This window comes from Calonectris borealis, chromosome 2 (assembly GCF_964195595.1).
Source record: "Calonectris borealis chromosome 2, bCalBor7.hap1.2, whole genome shotgun sequence".
In the NCBI taxonomy this organism is placed as follows: Eukaryota; Metazoa; Chordata; class Aves; order Procellariiformes; family Procellariidae; genus Calonectris; species Calonectris borealis.
Genome location: NC_134313.1, coordinates 125,322,541 through 125,337,627, shown reverse-complemented (window position 1 = coordinate 125,337,627; position 15,087 = coordinate 125,322,541). Strand labels below are relative to the sequence as shown.

General features: G+C 37.6%; 1 protein-coding gene across 1 annotated transcript in view; it reads left to right on the top strand.

Annotated features, from left to right (window-relative positions):
• Window positions 1–11,641, top strand: part of CMTM8 (CKLF like MARVEL transmembrane domain containing 8) — a 39,427-nt gene extending 27,786 nt beyond the window's left edge. The window contains exons 4-6 of the mRNA XM_075140749.1: window positions 3,691–3,864; window positions 8,223–8,339; window positions 11,105–11,641. Coding sequence (XP_074996850.1) covers window positions 3,691–3,864; window positions 8,223–8,339; window positions 11,105–11,188 — 375 coding nt within the window. The 3' untranslated portion in view covers window positions 11,189–11,641. The remainder of the gene's footprint in view (window positions 1–3,690; window positions 3,865–8,222; window positions 8,340–11,104) is intronic.
• Window positions 11,642–15,087: the final 3,446 nt, after the last annotated feature.

Here is a 15,087-nt window from a genome sequence, read left to right as displayed (position 1 = left end):
AAAATCAAATACTTAGCTATTACTAATACACTCTAGCATACCTGGTTATAACTAGATACAGGCCTTTCCCAGTTACTGAGTGGAGCTTTCTCCCTGGTGTTTCAGCTGATCTGAAGCAGTGAAGGTAGCTGTGTACTGTCTGTGCACGGTGAATTACTGTGGGCACTCCCCAGGTATTGCAGTTGCTGATCTTTGCTTTACGGTATCGCATACCTATCACTCACTTGCCAGGTTCTGTACGCTAGATGCTCGTTGAGATGGCATTTGAGTATAGTCCAGTTATTCCCAGTGGGGAGGTTTGTTATCAAATCAGCAGGAAAAGCGGCATTCGCGGCTCCAGTAGATGCACAAGTGTCATCCAGTTTGTACTGATCTGTTGAACAGCAAACGTGTAATGTGAGGGACAGTCAGAATATTACGAGACAGGCTTTTAACACTGCAGAAACTATCTCAGTATTTAACATGCTGAGAAGACAAGCTAATCACGAAAGACTTGTCTAGATGTCTGTGTTCCTTTGACTCCTTAGGTATTTGTAGGTGCTGACGGCCAGTGTGAACTTTAAATCAATTTATTACATATGTTTACATATGCAATAAAACCATTTGCCATATCATTTAACTATACACAGAGTGAATTGTTGACCATGAGCTGATCTGACCTTTTCAGGTCTAATCAAGAAATCTGAAATATTATTTCAGCCTGTCAGCTCCAGCGATATGCAGTAAGAGTATCTGGATCTAACTGAAAATGTCAGATGCGCTCTAATATGCAACCCATCAAAGTTATGATGCATATGAACCAAGAACTGGTTAAGAATATAAATCTGTAACATCCGTGGTGCATCTCAATTGCTTAGATAAATTGTTCTGCCATTGATATGGGCTAGCTAAAAACATGCATTAAACCAATTCTTTGGAATACATGTGAGATGTACAGCTGCTTAAATATTAAAATGATCTTGAAAGAGGGGTGATAACACCAGGTTAGGATATTACTGGGAAAACCAGTGACCAGTGAGAATACCAGTGATCTAGTTAATGTCTTGCTAGTTTCGTTATGTGGTAATGTAAGATTAGCGGTCTTATGTAACCTCAAAATTTTCCTTTTTAATTTTAATAATTTGCTGCTTGTGAAGTTTTTACTCTTTCCAGAAATAATCCATTATATAAGCTGAGGTGTCCTTATCAGTCTTGTTTGTGTTGAATTTAGTATTAAGCATTTTTCATAGTCTTGTGCTTTTTATGAAAAAGTCTACTTCTATTTTTAAAAGCTTTCTAAAAACCAAAACTGTTGTCAGTAGGTTAGCGTGTTTAATGGTGTTTAATTTCTTTGTTTTTTACTAGATATTCAGGTCTAGGATAAGTCTGTCTAATAATTATTTATCAAGCATGAGACCAATTATTCATTGGTATAATTTCTGGATGATGAATTTAAATTTGGATTAAAGTGGATGGGCACAGTGAAAAGCAACTTTGTATCCGAAGAAAATGGTATTTTGTTAGCTAAACAGTCTATCAAGATTGTTTACTCTTAGAGCAGTTGTTACACTAAAATTGAGTTGGTTTTTAATCTAATCATGGGTAGTTCATACAATCTGGGGCATTATTAACTGAATTGCTACTATTAGTAAAATGTTGTTGGAACTAGAATTAAAATAACTATGGGAGGCATTGCTGAACCGATAACTTTTCATTAAAGAATAGCGTATATTTTAAAGTACCCAGTTAATGCTATTTGAACTGTTCTTGTGAGGCAATGCTGCCCTCCTCTGGTACGCTGCAGAACGCAGGAATTTTTATCCCAGTCCGAGCATGTTCTAGGGCTTCCTATTAAAGAGAAATTGCTGAGTTGGTGAAAACGGTGGAAAAAATGCTCTTTAAAAGACCTTTATATGCCTTCTATATTACAACACCAAAAAAAATGTGGAACAGACATTTGTGCGGTGCTTTTATGTATGCATGGTGCAGATGTGGATGAATGTACAAATAATATACAGGAACATACTGTGAACACACAAGACAACAAATTGAGGGCTGAATTAAGTTTGGGTGGCAATTTGGAGGATGAATTGAAGACAAAATAAACAGAGGCCACGTAGCTGCTGAAAGTTAGCAGGACTGATTACAATAAACTTCGGTTTAACAGTATAGTTTTGTCTTGTATATAATGTTTAGAGATTTATAATTAATGTTTACATGTTCAATTCTGCAATAGGAAAGTAAATGGGACCATGGCCAACAACTTGCATGGGAATAGGATTAGCTCTTGTGCAAATGAAACTATAGCAAAACTGTCATCTTCTGTCAGGGGCTATTGATTACAAAGATACCGCCATAGGCTCAGGAAGTCCCTCCACTGCACATTCCTGAGAGCTGAGGAAGGTAGTCCAAGGAAATGTTACTATTGCATGGTCTATTCTTAATATATTTCTTCAGATATCTGTTATTAACCACTGAATATTGGGGTAGAAGGTTCTTTAGATTGTCCAGTTATGGCTGTTGTCTGTTAAATAAGCGTGTTGCTATTTGCTTTAATTTTGTCTTCCTTCCTTTCTCATTGCTCGGCAGTTTCACCATAGTCCAGATAGCAGAAAGAGATGAGCCTTTTTTCAAATATAAGAATTTTAGTTCCCACATCTGACTCCAGAAAAGTGTGTGTGGTGGGGTTTGGGGTTTTTTGTTTGTTTGTTTTTAATGTATAAAATATCCCTTTCTTTTTATAATTAAGATTTTTCTAATTGCTGGACAACTTGCAAAACACGTAACTTTTCTTCCTGTGGCGTATGACTTGACTTCTGTTTTGTTTGCTCCTCATCCCTCTTAATGCACTGGAGATCACCTAACACTAGAGAAAACTGGAGAGAGTATGTTAAAATCTCTGGTTCATGTATTTCTTCATGTCTTAGATGTGAACAGATTGCCAGATTCAGGATCAGGTGGGAGTTTTTTTCCCCAGACTAGTTTGCTTGAGGACTTTGCTTGAGTGTGAGTTCTTATCTACTACTTATCTACTACTTATCTACTACTCTTATCTACTACTACCTACTAACTAGGGTTCGGTCACTTGGGAGATGTTTTAAGAACTGTGGAATATAATGACATTCCCAACCTGACCTGCTCTGGTCCAGCAGCATGTTACAGTGGTGGTGGCTGTTGATACTTTACTACTACCTTTTATAATAAGGTCCTAGGAGTTGCTTTGTGTCTATGGTGCCTGCTGGTCCACGAAGCAGGTGTGGACCATTTTGAACTAGACCCCAACTACTCAGTTACCTGTGACTGTGGCAGGTGGGACCTGAAGATCCCAGTGGTCCTTCACAGGCTTCTATTTCTAAAGTGACTTCGCTGACTGCAAAATAGTAGTATTTACCTTCATGTAAGCTAGTAGGCTATAATAAGCAATCCCTTTGAGAGCTAGCTGTAAAACCACTGCCAAGTATGCCTCTGTAATAGTTAAAAGTGAGCTAAATCAGCACCGAGATGCCTCGTTCTGCCTCTTCCTTTGTGACACCCTGCCAGAGCAAAACCAATTTTATACGTTCTTCTTTTTTGTATTCTGTCAGTGTAGCATCCCAACCCAGCTCATCAAATGGTTATGGGAGTGGCAGTGGTGTTGTTCCTTGACCTAGAACAAATGTATGAGGTCTAAGTCTGTGTAATAGTTTTCTTTCTTCTCCGTAACTTTTGCAGGTATTGGGGCTGCTGGTATGGACCCTGATTGCTGGAACAGAATACTTTCTATATCCAGCCTTCGGCTGGGTGATGTTTGTAGCTGTGTTTTACTGGGTTCTCACCGTCTTCTTTCTGATCATCTACATGACAATGACTTACACCAGGATCCCCCAGGTGCCCTGGACCACGGTGGTAAATACGACCATTCTTTGTTGTTTCAGGTTTGCTGGGTTATGAAGAGAATAAAAAATTGATGCATTCTATGGGTGTAGTTAGCCAACTGTACTTGTGCTTTTTGCAGATTTTTCACTAGTTACGGTGTGGTTGCGTACCCGCAGTGTTTAACCTTCATAGTACCCAGACACTTTTAAAACACTTTTCCTATGATATTTCACTGTTTTGTTCAGTGGTTGATGTAGTGACTTGATTTTTAATAACGTGACTGATACTTATGCACAGTGGCCTCTTTTTCTCCCTGTAGTGATTACATCCCATGAAGAATGAGTCAGTTGCTGCCTCTGAGCTAAAAGACCTGGCCATATGGCTTAAACAGCAGAAATCCCTACTTGAATCAACACCATGAGTTGGAAGTGGGACCCTGGCTCTTAAAACATGAGTCTTCCTCTGCTAAAGTAAAAGCAAAGGTGGTTCAGAGGTAGCAACAGTCTGACAATACATATATGGCCTACTGTGAAAATGGCCTACTGCTGAAAATTAGTGTTATATATATGTAAAATACGTGCCATGTAATCCTTTGCTTTTAGCTCAAGACTTAATGCAAATCAGATAAACAGCTAATGTAATTACAGAAAAATTTCACAGGCACTTAAAATTCAGATCCAGTTTTTGTGGTTTGAACAAACCTGGCTAGCTGTACCTCTCAACAGTATATTTTTACATGATTTTCATAACAGGCTGGTGTTCAGGGTAATAGATCCTAAAAGTCATTGTCATCTCAGCCAACTGGCTATTTGTGACCCATCCAAGAATTATTATAAATTTTAGCTTTGCATTTGTCTGATACAGTGAGATACTGTTCTTTTTTTTTTTTACTAGCTAAAGATTATTGACTAGAATTCTGTTAATTTTATGATAAAATATATTTGACTTCTGTGTTGCAAACAGCTTGTTATCAGCTATATTGTGTACGTGACTAAAATTGAATACTCTTTTATTTTCGTCTTCCCATTTGCTGCTGTAATAAATAGCCAGCTATAGCAATTACTAATAAGAACAACCAGGATTATGTTCAGATAGCTTCTCTGTTTTCAAGTTTCATGACCAGCAATTACCGTTAAGGCTATAACACTGCTATAGAAATGTTGGATTGTTTCAATTACAGCAGTAATGTGTCTGGGTACATTTAAAGGTGTGGGTTTTTTTTTTTCCATTGCATTAGATGTAAGTAAAGTACATTCAAAGGGAAAGCATCTTCATATCCATTTGGATACAGCTTTAGTCATTACCCCTCTTTCATCAGTTTAACACTGTTACCAGACAACAGTGGCACATAAATGAGTTGTCCCTGATCTATGTGGTAGACAAACTGGAGTATTTGATTTGTTTCTACTTTATATTGAGTAGATTTGCTCTGATTTCCAGACATATTGTAGGTAAGATCACATAAATGTAGGTCCAAAAGGTAGTCTCCTTTTATAGTAAAGGGTAATATGAAGAGAAAATAAATGCAAAATAAATAAAAGACACTTGCATTCCAGCTTGTTTTGCCCTAAGGTATTAAAAGAGCTGTTGGGAACAGCCTTTGGATTGGACTTCTGCCACTCCTGGCTGGCCAAGAGGAATGTTGGGTCTCTTTTCAAAGAGATGTTGTTAATGTCTTCATTCAAGAGAGCATGACACACACCTTTTTGAGTGACACACACCTTTCTGAGTGAGTGAGTTTACACCCACTTCCCCCCTATTCTCTGAAGTATCCTGAATTTCAGTCTCTGCTAGTTATTGCTCTGCCTCCTTAGGCGACAGTTAGCTCAAACTGTGCCTATTGTTTGCAGTATCCAAAATTACATCTGGACTTCTCTGTCATAAATCCACTTTTTGCAGGTTAAGCACATTACCAAATTGCTTAAGATGCAGTTACTTTTACTGCAAATTAACCCAAAGGATGTGCTTCAAAACTGACTCTCCTTAATAGTGCAAGTTCTTTGCTAAAACAATCAATGGAAGCTTTTAAAATCTGGTAAATTTGAATTTAAGAAGCAGATGGTAATTTAGCATGAACCATTTGGTTTGAGTAATATATTGACAGTAAGGCCCAATCAGCTTGCATTGCATTCCGTCTTCCCCAACAGTGTTATTTCCCAGAGCAGCACTTCTCAAAAATTATGTGCTTTTTTCTTTTCTACATGATAAGATATTGCAGGGATTTGTAGCTTTCCAGGGTAATTGAGTCTTTTTGGAAGGGGAGATCTAAAAATAACAACAACAAATACTCTAGGCAATCAAATTTGGAGTTTGAAAATCAGTGCTTTACAGAAGTTCACCTGAACCTGCCAATTTTTGGCATCTTATCCTAAAATTGACAGTTTGATATTTTATTACTGTAATGCCCAGATAAAAAAAGAGAGGTGAGATCTGTGGATAGTGATTATAGCTTTCATTAGATCAACTGATATAGGTGAGATAAACCCCTCACACAATATATATACGTTCATTATAAGTGTATGAATCAAACCTCAAGTGCCAGGTCTTGGACTCCATCTGAGTGCTGAGGCGCTGCCCATGGTTCCCTGCGGAAAGGTAGGTAAGTGGCTCTTTTCCAAATGCCCTGAGGTTGCAAGGACTTAGGAACCACAGGAGGACGTGCATGCCCTTCAGCCTGCTCTTAAAACTATAAGAAGGCTTTTTGCTTGGGAAGTCTAATATAGGCAGTGGTAACCTGAAGACTGTCATGTTGACAGATGACAGCACAGCATGCTGCTCTCTGGAGGGGCCTGCAGTTGGGAAAGCACATATTTGGGGAATGGCTTCCCTTCAGAAAGTTTTGAAACCTGTGTGTCACGGGAGCATGCGGCAGCGGGCCAGACTCCACTGAGTCTGAACTCTGCCAGAACCAAATGTCCTGGAGATCGATACGAGGAGCTTCCATACCAACCACTTCAAGCTGTTGATCCACGCTTTGGTGCACTGAGGGAACTGCTGATGTGGATACAGCTGTTGTTGCTGCCTTTTGAACTTCTCTTCTTGGGCTGCAGCTCTTTTTTTAGATTCTGCCAGAGTTGGTGACTAGTAAATTCAATAGTGAATGATTGGCATATATTTCTAGCATCCACCGGGTCACACCATGGAAATTACTAAGTTGGAGCTGCACTGGTATGGCAACATTTAGAGACAACTGGGGCAGCAGAGTCAAGGGTTATGATATTTGTGTGATGCTCTGAAGTGCAAATATGGGGCCAGAAACTGAAGGGAGCAGATCATGTACAACATTAGGACCTGATCTAAATTGAGTTACTAATTCCTGCAATTGTAACTAGGTGCAAAGCATGTCACAGGTATTCCACTTAAACATGGCACCAGTGAACTAAAAGTATATTTTATGGCCAAATTCACATGCCTTAGACAAGTAGCAGAGTGGAGTTTTGGGGGATTTTTTTTTTTTAATCAGAATGAACTTCCTATAGCCATGACCAAGTAGTAAGTAAAGGACAAAGTATTAAAATTACATACTTTAAAAAAAACCCTCATACCTTTTTATCTGTCTTTCATCTTCTTAGACTTCTGTTCTCCCTTCCTTTCCTGTTCTTTCTCACATGCAAAACCCGAACAAACTGTTCTTGTTTGTTCTCTGTAGTGTTGTGTGAGATCAGTGTTATTTGCTTTGCTTCTTTCTTAGTAATGACCATAGGTACCCTGAGACATTAACTCAGCTCCTTGGAAGAGAAAATGCCGCATCTGCCATGGATAGATCTTGATGTAGTCCATTCAGACTGTTCTCCTTGTTGGTTTTATCTGTTTCTTTCTCCTCTCAAAAACAGGCAGAAGGGAAAGGTACTGAAAGGTACCTTTTCAACTGAAAAACTTACACCCTCTTTATCTCCTTCAGAAGTGGAGAAAACAAAGTTTTGGAAGCTTTATAAATATTCTTCATATGCCGCGAGTTATTGATTCCTACAGCGTATCTTTGTGTAGATTAGAAATGTAATCAAATTGCAGTTTTGTTTTGTTTCTTTTTTTTTCATGTAGTGTCATATTCTTACTGCCTAACACTTAGATTGTGATAACCAAACTGTCTCTGTATTTTCATTTTTGGAAGATCACAGTACACCAGCTTTAAGACTCTTCTGGGTTTAGTGTGATGGAGAGAACAGTTTGTCCAAAATGTGCTTTAATGTTTATGGATCTTCAAAATAAGCAGTTAAATTTTAATCTTACAGATAGAAACTTGGAAGAAGGTAAAAATAGTTAAGAATCACATTTCTTGTGTACATTGGATGTGTACATTATATTCCAACATTTTGTAATGTTGGAATAGGAAATGGTAACAAATGCATGTGCATATTAATTACTTATGTTGTTTCATTTTTCAACAGGGTCTGTGTTTTAATGGAAGTGCCTTCATTTTGTACCTCATTGCTGCCATTGTAGATGCATCTTCAGTTACCAAAGAACTGGACAGTCACAATTACAACAGCTGGGCAGCTTCTTCAGTGAGTTCATTTTTTGTTTAAATCAGTTCTATGTCCAAAAAAGTTATATCAAAAGAAGGCTTGCTGGAAGTGTGGGTTGAAATGCATGCGTTCTGGATTTTGAAAAGCTGCAGACTGATATAGAAGCTCGCGTACAAAACCTATAGGTAGCTGTAATTTAGTTCGTAGTTTTTGGAGGTGACTAGAAATTCCACCAGGAGATGACGTCACATCAGAAAAGGCTGAAATGTTTTTAAGATCATACTGCTTTTTCCCTCTCCTGCCCCCATTTATTACTAGCTCTCTGGCAGAGGTTATAGCCTGTACATCAGAATAGACAAAACAGATTGGGTGAGCACCAAGTCACTTCAATGCACTTGGACAACTTCAAAAGCAGTTTAAACTAACTCAGCTAACTTTGCACACATGTGTATAAGGGGCATTCAGCTTTTTGTGGGCTGAGCCATATACACAGCACCTTTGGGAAGGTCCTGAAGTGGTGTTGCTGTTTCTACAGTGATCTTCCTGTTGCAGCCTCGACTTTTGATACTTTTTCTTCTGAGTTGGGTGGGCAATGCCTGAAAAATCATGTAACTTCCCAGTGTTTTAAAGTCGAAGCAAATCATTAATTAGTCTGATATTACTGTCTTACTACTTAGATTTGGAAGTCCAAAGCAGTCAGTCAATGTGGGTAAAAAACAACTGTTTTTCTTGAAGAGCCTTATCGCTTTTTGAGTAGGTGAACTATTCTCTAGCTAAGTTAAGGGAGCTGTGAAAGACCTTTGTGCAAGTTGTGGCAACGGTAATCAAATTCAATTGTATAGAGTAATTCCGAATTACAGCTACTTTGCTGACTCTTCATGCTTCTGCAGTTGTCCTCTCCAGACTATTCACAAATCCTGTCTTCTGTCTGAAGCTTATTATATATGGCCATGAACACAGAGACTTGAACACCTGCTCTGTTTTTGTCTTGGGAATTGTCCCTGTCACTTCAGTGGTGTTCAGGGTCTTCTTCCCTTGGCAGTTTGTAACTATTGATCTGTTAGACACTGTTGTTGACAGGAACTTGCTTGCTGCTAGATAAGCTTCCATGCTGATTCAGGTTTTATATAAAATGCATGAATACTCAGTATCTCATGGGATGTTTGGAATCTCTTCTAATACCTCTTAATAGTGTTTATCTAATGCACTGTCTAAATAAACTATTAAATGTAGATTCTTGCTTTCTGAACCCGTTAAGGGTTTCATGGATGGACGTTTGTGAGAATTTAGCAAATCATCTGGCCCCAACAGTCGTTCTCTGTTAGAAAGATTTTAGATGGAGCTTTTATTTCAGAAGAAACAAAATTATTTGAAAAAAAGAATGCTACAATTTTCTATTGTAATAATATTTCGCATCATCATCTACAGTTTTTGGTGCCACAGATTAAATTCACATTAGACAAGACCCACCAAGAGCCCGCTGTTGGAGGGCTTAGATTTACTGCCTGTATGCATGCTTAGTAGTGCCCTGCTCTCAGAGCTGAAGTGCCTACCCAGGCCAGCGATGGTATATAAGCAAGAAACATTGGTAGGATCATAAAATATTTTTAGGCTGGAAGGGACCTCTGGAGGTCATCTGATCCAACTGTCTCCCCCCTTAAAGCAGAGCTAACTTGTATCAGGCTACCAGAACCTTGTCCACTTGAGTTTTGAGTATTTCCGAGGATGGCTATTCCACAACGCCTCTGGGCGTCTGTTGCCTTGTTTGATTACTCTCATTGTGACTTTTTTTTTCCCTAATATCTAATTGAAATTTCCCTTCTTGTAACTTGCGTTCCCTCTTGTCCTATCGCTGCTCACCTCCAAGAAAAGTAGTGTTAATCCTATTTGCAGTGTCAGCTTTATTTGGTTCACTTACCAGTGTGAAACATTCTGGTCTTATCATAAAACCATTTTTAACGTTGTCTATTTTGAACAACATGCAGTGATTAACAGGAACTTAACCACTGGCACTGAATTGGACTTTATCAGTACAACTGAAGTAGTTCACAGCTGTTCTTTGGTTTCTGCGTGCATATGCTGCAAGGACTGCAGAAGCAACAGCACTGATACTGTGTAGTTTTAATCTTTAAATATAAAATAAATCTACCCTGCTACAGAAGGCTTATTCTGTAATCACTTTCTGACAAAGTAGTGATATATCAGCGTAGTTGCTGTCACTGTTAACTTGCATTGAGGAATACCTTTATTCATCAGTAGAGAACCTCTGGAATTGGTAACCTAATCGGTACTGCTGGTTGAGAACATGTCTGGGCCTGCATTTGAATCCAAGTTTTCTCTGTAAACAAGCTATCTTGATGCACCGTGTGCCATACTGAGGTACAGGTGGGCTGTAGGGAATTCCTGGAACATAGCAATGCAGGAATATTAGCTTAAGCTCACACTGTCCCATGGGCCATCCCTCAGTCTTTATCAGCAATTGATGTTAGAACCAGCAAGTATAGGATTGGTGGAAGTCCAATCTATAAGATCCATACTGAGGCAGTATAATGTGGAGATAGGAGTTGAAATATGCCATGTTTTGTCTGCTTCTAGGCCCATATTTATACGCATAATATAAGCTTACTTACACAGTGATGGCTGCAATGGCCACACAAGTACAAGGAGGTGAAAGAGTGCCATTTTAGTCAGCTTGCTATTTCTCCTTTTTCCAAATTCTGTAGCTATTTTTCTTTCATGGAAATGACAGTGTTCTCAAATATATTTTTTTCCCTAACATTTTTTTTTTCCCCCTCTCTCTACAGTTCTTCGCCTTCATGGTTACCTCCTGCTATGCTGGAAATACGTATTTTAGCTTTATATCTTGGCGATCACGAACTTTGCAGTAAATATTTTGTTAAAATGAATTCTGTAGTATAAAATGTCTGAGGATTATACTCTTTTGATAAAAGCTTGGAAGAGGGATGAGGTCTTTTTGAACATTTCTGTTAGAATTGACACTATATTTTAAACTGAGATTAAAGTAATTATTTATAATACAATATCTTTAGAGACATCTAACACCAACTTTGTACTGTATAATAAAATTTCGTACTGCTTCTTTTAAAATTAACATGGTATTTTTCTAGACATTGTATAGATGTTATTATTAAAGCTTTAATAAATCTTACTCAGACAATGTGCCAATTTTGTAAATGTAACTTTTTAAATGTTACAGGTATACTTTTGATACTGAATGCTACAAATCAAAGCTAAGATTGATACTGTCTCATTATTATGTATAAAAAGTGACATTGTGCAGAAAAAACCCCACACTTTAAAAATAAATAAATAATTGACCCAACTGTGCATGTTTCGTAAACTGGGAGTAGAAGGTTGCTTTTTTAATTTCTTTTTCAAAGTAAAATATATACTACTAAGAATTCTGATGATCCTGTCAGTTTGCGTATTCTAACAGCTTCTCACAATCATGAGATTGCTTTTGGAACCTGTTACTGTAGGTCTGACGCTCACTGAAGGAATGTTGCACCTGAAACACATTATCTTAACAGGTTTCTCAAATCCAGCAGGCTCCAAGGCATAAGTCTAGACAACAGTCCCTTAGTGCTCAGTGTTTAACCTACTGAGAATATCACAAAACACCTACTAAAGGTAATACATTTTGTTTCTCAGGGGACTGTGTTTTTCTCTTTTCTCCACAGATTAGACCATTAATCTGTCCTAATTAAAGTCTGGGCTTCTAAATCCTATTAAATGATACAAAGATTAAATCCATAGAAGAATTGTCAAGAAGCCAGTGCTAGAAACAAAGAATTTCCTCCCTCCTTTCCTGTCTACTGGTATCATCTGTGAGTTGTTAGTTTAACAAATGAAGTTTTTAATTTGACACTCATATTTAAATATCTTTGAGTCAAGCAGAAATATGACAGAAGATTATGACTTTCAAAACAGATGCCTTTGAAAATTACTTTCAAATACAAATTACCTAAGGAATTTTTTCCAGGAATTATGTGGAGAGTGTGAGGTCGTGATTACTTTGTGATATTATTTAAAGTTTTCCTCATTTAAAACTACTGGTAAATCTCTTATTCCTGGATGAAGAAGATTTGGACTCTCTTCCAGTCTTCAAGAACTTAGCTGGATGATTATTTATGGTAGTAGAGAAATCTTACTGCTTAAAAAAACTTTATTTCTCCCTGTAACTAAATGGTGTGTGCTTACTTATGTGTGTGCCCTGCAGGAAAGAAGATTTATCAGCAGCCAGCTAATTCTGTTCTCGATCACATTGTTTTGTTCTTGATTATCTGTTGGAGTCACAGGATTTCAGTGTAAGGGAAGCCAAGATATTATTTAAAAACCTATATTTGTCTGCAGATTGCATCTGGCCTGTACAACAAAGGTCAGGCTGTCTGCTGCTTGCTAAAATTACCCAGTTGTGAGAAGGAAGAAGGGCTACCAACTATGCATTTTATCTACACAGATAAAATGTGTCATTAAAATCCCGTATGCGCTTTTCCATTGCTGGAAAAAAACCAAAGGCATAAAAATGATCCAAATGTCACCTGATAAAATGTGACTAGAAATATAGCCAGAATTAAAATCTCATCAGTGATTTCTCATCAGTAAAAATGCTTTCGTAGTAACAGAAATTCTTTCTTAAATGATATTTGATGTACCTATCTTAAGTACAAAGAATGTGACTGTGTTTGCACAAATGTTTCATGGTTTTGTGGTAACTGCGATGATCTGGTCTAAAGTCATAACCCGGACAACATTTGTGGAGAGAGGTAGTAAGAGGGAGTAGAGCTAAAAGGGAGTAATATGTTTCATCCAGTTTATCAAAAAGTGTCATGGAAACTGTGTGTTACATGTCAGAATAAACCCATTAATGAAGGACAAAACCACACTATTACCAGATAAGGAATGATTCTGGCAAAATATCTACCACTTCTCTGAGTCTTCAGCGCTGATTCTCAAGGGAAGATGTGTGGAATGTCTTCCAAAGGCAAACCTGTGAGTTGAATCCTTAATTCTGAATTTTAAAAAAATACATACTAGGCAGAAATTTGCTTTATGCTTGGCCTTGCTTTTTTTCCACAAAGCATAACTTATCTCCCTTGCTCTTTCCTTTTAGAAAGATAATTATCTTACTTCCCGTGCTCTTTCTCTTCTGTCTCATTTCTCAGCTGTTCCCCAGATACCAACTGTCTGTTTTTCAAGTGTTCTGAATATCTAGTTAAAATTGGAGGAATCAGTACAAGCTGAGAATTACTTCTGAAGTTTGTTCCTCCTATTTCAGGTCTGAAGAAGGGCATAAGCACTTAAAAGATTACCTGTTTCTTCCAGCGCTTTAGTCTTAAATACTGATTTGCAAACTGTGACTTACGCCTTTGTATATTCTAATATTGATAAAGAAGATAAGCTAGATGGTTTATCATTTAACAATTAAAACAAGATTTGTGGCTGCAGGCATTGCTTAGTGTTCATAAGATTGAAAGAAACCTTATTTAGAAGAACAACTGGTAAGTGAGGAGATCACTAGTGAAATTCTTAATACAGATATGTAGAAGAATAAACAGAATGCTAATCAACTTGCAAAATAAAGGTATTTGACATTATAAATAACTTGTTTCAAACAAACAGTCTCTCTGAAAAATCTAAGTCATCCACATCCAATACTTGATGTCAACTTATGGCCATCAAATTTCATTTATTAAGGAGTTGTCAGTACCTCTTATCATCATTGTACATGATGTACTTAAGATGAAGTAAATAGCATGAGAACTGTAATAAAAACTTCAAATTCAGCAATGTTTTAGACTGGCTTTGTGCCAATAGTTTACAGAAGATGCCTGTATTTCTGAGTAGAAAATATGACTGTTATTCTACTTGTATTAATTTAAAGGTATTTCTATTTCACTGGGCTGAACTCAGATCAGCAGGGCCCCAGTCATATACACACTTTCAAAAGAAGTTAAGAACTAAAGAAGCTGAATCAGCGGGTAAGAAAAATATATTTCTTAATAGGAAGTACAGAAATTACTAGAACCTTGCTCTGCAGGGCTTGCAAGAAGCCTATAAATGTGCATGCTTCTGAACTTGAACTGTAAGGAGAAGAAAAGAGGGAAAAAAAGCAGCTGTTTATAACCAACAACAACAACAACAAAGCTCTTTCTCAGCAGCTAGCATTTTACTCTTGTGTAGATTGGCAATGTTATAGCTAATGAAATGGGATAAAATTTGGTGGGACAGGTAATATCTTTTATTGCAACTACTAGCTGCTTTAATAGAAGCCCAAAACTAGGTACTGCTTAGTCTATTATTGACCATTGCCCATACTGGCAAACCCTGTCTTGCTCATGTAAATTACTTATTTGTGTTGGAGATCACCTGAACCTACCTGTCTTCCCTCCTAACCCAATTTTAGTTGTTGAAGGAGCTATTAAATACTAGATATGAACAGAATGTGCATCCTAACTGCAGAACAGAACAGTAGAAGATGGAGTCACTAGTCTAATGAGTATAAAAGTGGCATATGCCCAGCTCGGAGGCTCGCTATTAGCTCACTTGTCAGAAAGCAAAACAAGTTATTTTTAAACTTGAAGAAATATACAGCTTCCTTTGCTGAGTTTTGTTAGTATCTCTGCATGATTTAATTCAAACAAAGGGGTTGAGACATTTGGACAGTCATTACAGTTTTGCCTGTCGCTGCCCATTTAATGCAAATATTTTATCTTTTACGAGATCATGAATCAGAAGGTTTGGGGGTTTTTTGGTGAGAAGAAAT